Source organism: Littorina saxatilis, unplaced genomic scaffold, assembly GCF_037325665.1.
Source record: "Littorina saxatilis isolate snail1 unplaced genomic scaffold, US_GU_Lsax_2.0 scaffold_1803, whole genome shotgun sequence".
In the NCBI taxonomy this organism is placed as follows: domain Eukaryota; kingdom Metazoa; phylum Mollusca; class Gastropoda; order Littorinimorpha; family Littorinidae; genus Littorina; species Littorina saxatilis.
Genome location: NW_027128006.1, coordinates 15001 through 19733, shown reverse-complemented (window position 1 = coordinate 19733; position 4733 = coordinate 15001). Strand labels below are relative to the sequence as shown.

General features: G+C 40.5%; 1 protein-coding gene across 1 annotated transcript; it reads right to left on the bottom strand.

Moving 5' to 3' along the window:
- Window positions 1–1100: 1100 nt before the first annotated feature.
- On the bottom strand, window positions 1101–3307 carry LOC138956372 (uncharacterized; the record flags this gene model as incomplete). Its single annotated transcript, XM_070327742.1, is given in 3 exon segments — window positions 1101–1185; window positions 1862–2209; window positions 3083–3307. Coding segments are annotated over 3 exon segments (494 nt in total), but the record flags the coding sequence as incomplete, so codon positions are not given.
- Between the last annotated feature and the right edge of the window lie 1426 nt (window positions 3308–4733).

The window sequence follows — 4733 nt, the reverse complement described above, 5'->3', positions numbered from 1 at the left end:
CCCTCATGTTTCTCTATTTCTCTAGCTATACATTTGAAGCACCCCGACATGTGGGTCTAAAAGTTAACGAACAAAACATGAAATTGATAGATACTATTACAACAATTAACAAATATGTTTGGTGTAATTTTCTTATCAGAGAGATGGCACTGACTATTTTACTTTCATTTATTTCTTTCGTAAAAAAGTCATACGCACGACCGCTAAATATGCAGAATTGAAATGAATTGCCAATCAAATGTGTACTGTTAGCCAATGATAATCTGCAGAATTTCCTCTGCAAAAGTGTTCAGTCTGCAAAATAGTGTTGAAGACCGTACATGTGTTGGTGCGTCCAAAGCCTGGATATATATGTTGAGGTTTAAAGGAGTGCATATATAGGAGCAGGAATTATATTAAAACGCTGCGTGAAACTACATAAAACAATTTAAACATAGTAGAAATCCGTAATCACTGATGACAACAGATTTAGGCTATTCGTATTGTTGGTGTTATCAAAAGTAAACTTGTGTATCGATTTGATACATTTTAGCAGCAACTACAAACAGTGTAAATAGTGCTGGTTTTACCTCTAGTGTTGTTTTTGATACACAACATCGCAACAGAAAATTATGAATGACTGATCCGTTGATAGGGTTTGTGAGCCTAAGCCTTGTTAAACGTCATAAGTACTCACGACAAACTAAAGTTTGGTGCAAGGCAATGTCCGCATAGCACACAATAGTGTTGCTTGTCATTCATTGTCTTATTTTGAACCCATGCAGCTCTTGATGCAGTGTAAGGCGTCCGCCCCGTGATCGAACGTTCGTGGGTTCGAACCCCGGCCGGGTCATACCTAAGACTTTAAAATTGGCAATCTAGTGGCTGCTCCGCCTGGCGTCTGGCATTATGGAATTAGTGCTAGGACTGGTTGGTCCGGTGTCAGAATAATGTGACTCGGTGAGACATGAAGCATGTGCTGTGACTTCTGTCTTGTGTGTGGCGCACGTTATATGTCAAAGCAGCACCGCCCTGATATGGCCCTTCGTGGTCGGCTGGGCGTTAAGCAAACAAACAAACAAACCAAATTGATGTAGTGTAACACAATTGGAGCTTTACCCTGCAGTGACGGATTGAGATCAGCATCATTGTTGTCCTCTTCAGTGGTCACTTCCTTTCCTTCCTTGGGAGTCGTCTTCGCTTGTGCTATAACATTGACGACAAAAAACCCAAAACAATGAAAACACTTGTATTAGAAGAAGAAAGATGTGAAAACACACACACACACACACACACACACACACACACACACACACACACACGTACACACACACACACACACATACACACTCACACACACACACACACACACACACACACACACACACACACACACACACACACACACACACACACAACGTAAAGACAAAGGAACTGACAGTATTGCACGGTATGACAATACATACATGTGCTTTAGACCCCTTTTTTGTGTGCATGTGCATTTGCCGAATTGGTTGCAGTTTGTAAAATGTGGCATACTCGGTTTAAGTCAAACATCACACTTTCACGATTCACTGTGGGTTGCTGTGCACAATTACAAGCACTGGTTACGGTTGCCCAGTATTATTAGTCGGATTGACAATAACACTAACAATAACAACACGTTATTGTCCATTAACATGTTACATACTAATGGAACATTTTCTTCGGCACACCCTGCCTGCCTGTGCACGATTGTAACAACAGTTGGACAGAAGGACAACACACATAAAACATAAAACATAGATTCACATTGAGTGGATGCCTGTGAAATAATTCGGTGAGTTGATTGGCTGCTTGCTTGCTTGGGTGAATAACTTTGTGGATGAGTTGTTTTACTTACCTTGCACATTAATAACAATCTCCGTTTTGAGATTTCCATCTCCAGTTCTCCAGATCCAAATGCCGCCATCTTCTGTGGTCAAGGTCTTGGTCAACAATGCACCCTTTTCAGCAGATGTCTCATCCACGCATGTGCACTTCTCACTTCCGGTTGATTTACATCCGTCCGGCTTAAGACGAACAGCGCAAAAATCATTACCGTGTGGTGTACCAGGGTAGATGTACACGGGTTTGTCCAGCCCATTCGGACACTGGCTAGTGTCGAGCTTAAACGGCAGTGTGAGAGTTGAACCCACCCTTGCTCTGATGGTCATGCTTGATGACATATTCTGGAAGCTGAAGCGAGCACCTGAAAACAAAAATATAAAACTAAGTATAATGCAAAGAAAAGGTGCAACAAGCTTTAAACTTGTAATAAATATACAGTCTTGAGACCAAGTGAAAGTGGAAGAAGGTGAGGGGTGGCGGTGGTTGGGGTGAAGGCCTGGGCTTTTGTTTATGCTTAATCACTCTCTCGATGTTTCTGTCTGGCATCTGCACAGAGAGTCAGATAAAAAAAATGGCCCTCTTTCTTTTTATTGCTGCATGTATAAACAGTAGTGTGTGTATATCCTTGTTGCCCATGCATGTATCACATGGTGGTGCTCTCTCCCACACCCTATGCGAGACTTATGAATGAAAAAAGGAGGGTCGACATTCCAATCCAGCCTGTTCTGGTCGTTCGGAATACACATTCACGGTAGCCCCTATTACTTGTTGATAACTCCAAGAGGCTGATGCAACCTAGCCCCTCTCAGCTGAAGGGTTTGAGTGTTTGCTAGACGTCGATCTGTATAATACAGTCGGGAAGAGTCTTGTAGTTTTTTGTTGTGCTTTTTGTGTTTTATTTAGTTTGTGTGTATGTTTATGAAAACACAGATGACATAATAGGCATGCATAAAACATAGATTGTATTACAACCATGTTCATTACACGACCAACAGTTCTTGACTTGAAATACAATACAATGAAACACTGCAAAATACAATGTGGCCTTGGCACCCAGTGGCTTATACGCACATTCGGACACCAACAACAAATGCACAAATGTGAACGTGCAATGACAGTACGTGACACATGAGGCAGGACATCAACTGTCACAAACTCCCAACAAATAATGACAACTGTTTTCGCTAATTAAAAAAAAACAAAAAACGTTTGAAAGACAAAATCGTTTACTTACATTGCTTGGAAGCGCAGCTACACGTCGCAACTATCAGAATGGAGCAAAACTGAACAAACATCGCGCAAGACGGGTACTGCTTTTGACTGAAGAAATATTACATCGTCGACAAATAATAACGAATTACATGTTAACACCGGCCAGTTATAAACAAAGAAGTTTCGTAAAGACCTCGACTACTTGACTTCTTTTTAAATGACAAGTTGTGTTTGACTCAAAACAATAGTCACTTGAGGTGCTGTATTCTAATAGTAGCATCACCCAGTGTTTTGTTTCGAGCGAGAGACATCACTCAATTGGCAAAGTGTTCGACTATTGTCCTGGTGTGTGTTATGTGCGCGTGTGTATGTGTGTGTGTGTGTGTGTGTGAGTGTGTGTGTGTGTGTGTGTGAGTGCGTGTGTGTGTGTGTGTGTGTGTGTGTGTATGTGTGTGTGTGTGTTTGTGTGTAAGTGTGTGTGTGTGTGCGTGTGTGTGTATGTGTGTGTGTGTGCATGCGTGTGTATGTGTATGTGTGTGTGTGTGTGGGTGTGTGTGTGTGCATGTGTGTGTGTATATATGTGTGTGTGTGTGTGGGTGTGTGTATGTGTGTGTGTGTGTGTGTGTGTGTGTGTGTGTGACAGAGAGAGAGAGATACAAAGAAAGAGAGAAAGAGAAAGAGAAATAGAGAGAGAGATACAAAGAAAGAAAGAAAGAGAAAGAGAAATAGAGAGAGAGAGAGCGAGAGAGAGAGAGAGAGAGAGGGAGCGAGAGAGAGAGACAAAGAGAGAGGGAGAGAGAGAGGAAGAGGAAGAGAGAGGGAGAGAGACAGCCAGCCAGTCAGACACACAGACACACATTATTAAAGTCAAAGGCATACAATCAGATAGGGAAAGAGAGGTGCGGAAGAACCTTTAACTTCCCATGGAGTCAGTTCAAATAATAACACAAAAGATGTCACCATGTTATGAAGTGTTTTTTTTAATATAAGGTAACATAGTAGTTATTGGAGAGTTTTTCTTGTTAGTTGTGTCATTGTTATTGGTGTTGTAGTTGTTGTCATCGTTGTTGTTGTTGTTGTTGTTGTTGTTGTTGTTGTTGTTGTCGTCGTTGTTGTTGTTGTTGTTGTTCCGGTTGCTGTTGTTGTTGTTGTTGTTGTTGTTGTTGTTGTTGTTGTTGTTGTCCTTGTTCTTGTTCTTGTTCTTGTTCTTGTTCTTGTTCTTGTTCTTGTTCTTTTTGTTCGTGGTCTTCTTGTTATTATTGTTCTTGTTGTCGTACATGTTGTCGTGATTTTATATTGCGACAGTCAGCGATTTTAAATTCAGTATTTGGAAGTTAAGTAGCAAAGAACTTAGCATCGTTGCAATAATTAGTGTCTGGGGCTATTCAAATATATTCTTAGCATCTGGTTACAAAATGTCTTGTTAAATAAAAACCAAACACAATAATGATTTAAAAGAACATGAAATTACATAAAGGTTTTCAGTTTTTGGTTTTGTCTACCTATAATTGTACAGTTTTTAGTGGGTTTGTTTTGTGGTTGTTTTTTTTTCAATTCAGGTTTTCCTTGTCGAAACAGCATTGATTCGAGATTGGCGAGTAACGCCACTTAAGATTGTCAACAATAATAAACCATTGTGTAAACACGGAAATATAATTATACAAGGTAGTCTG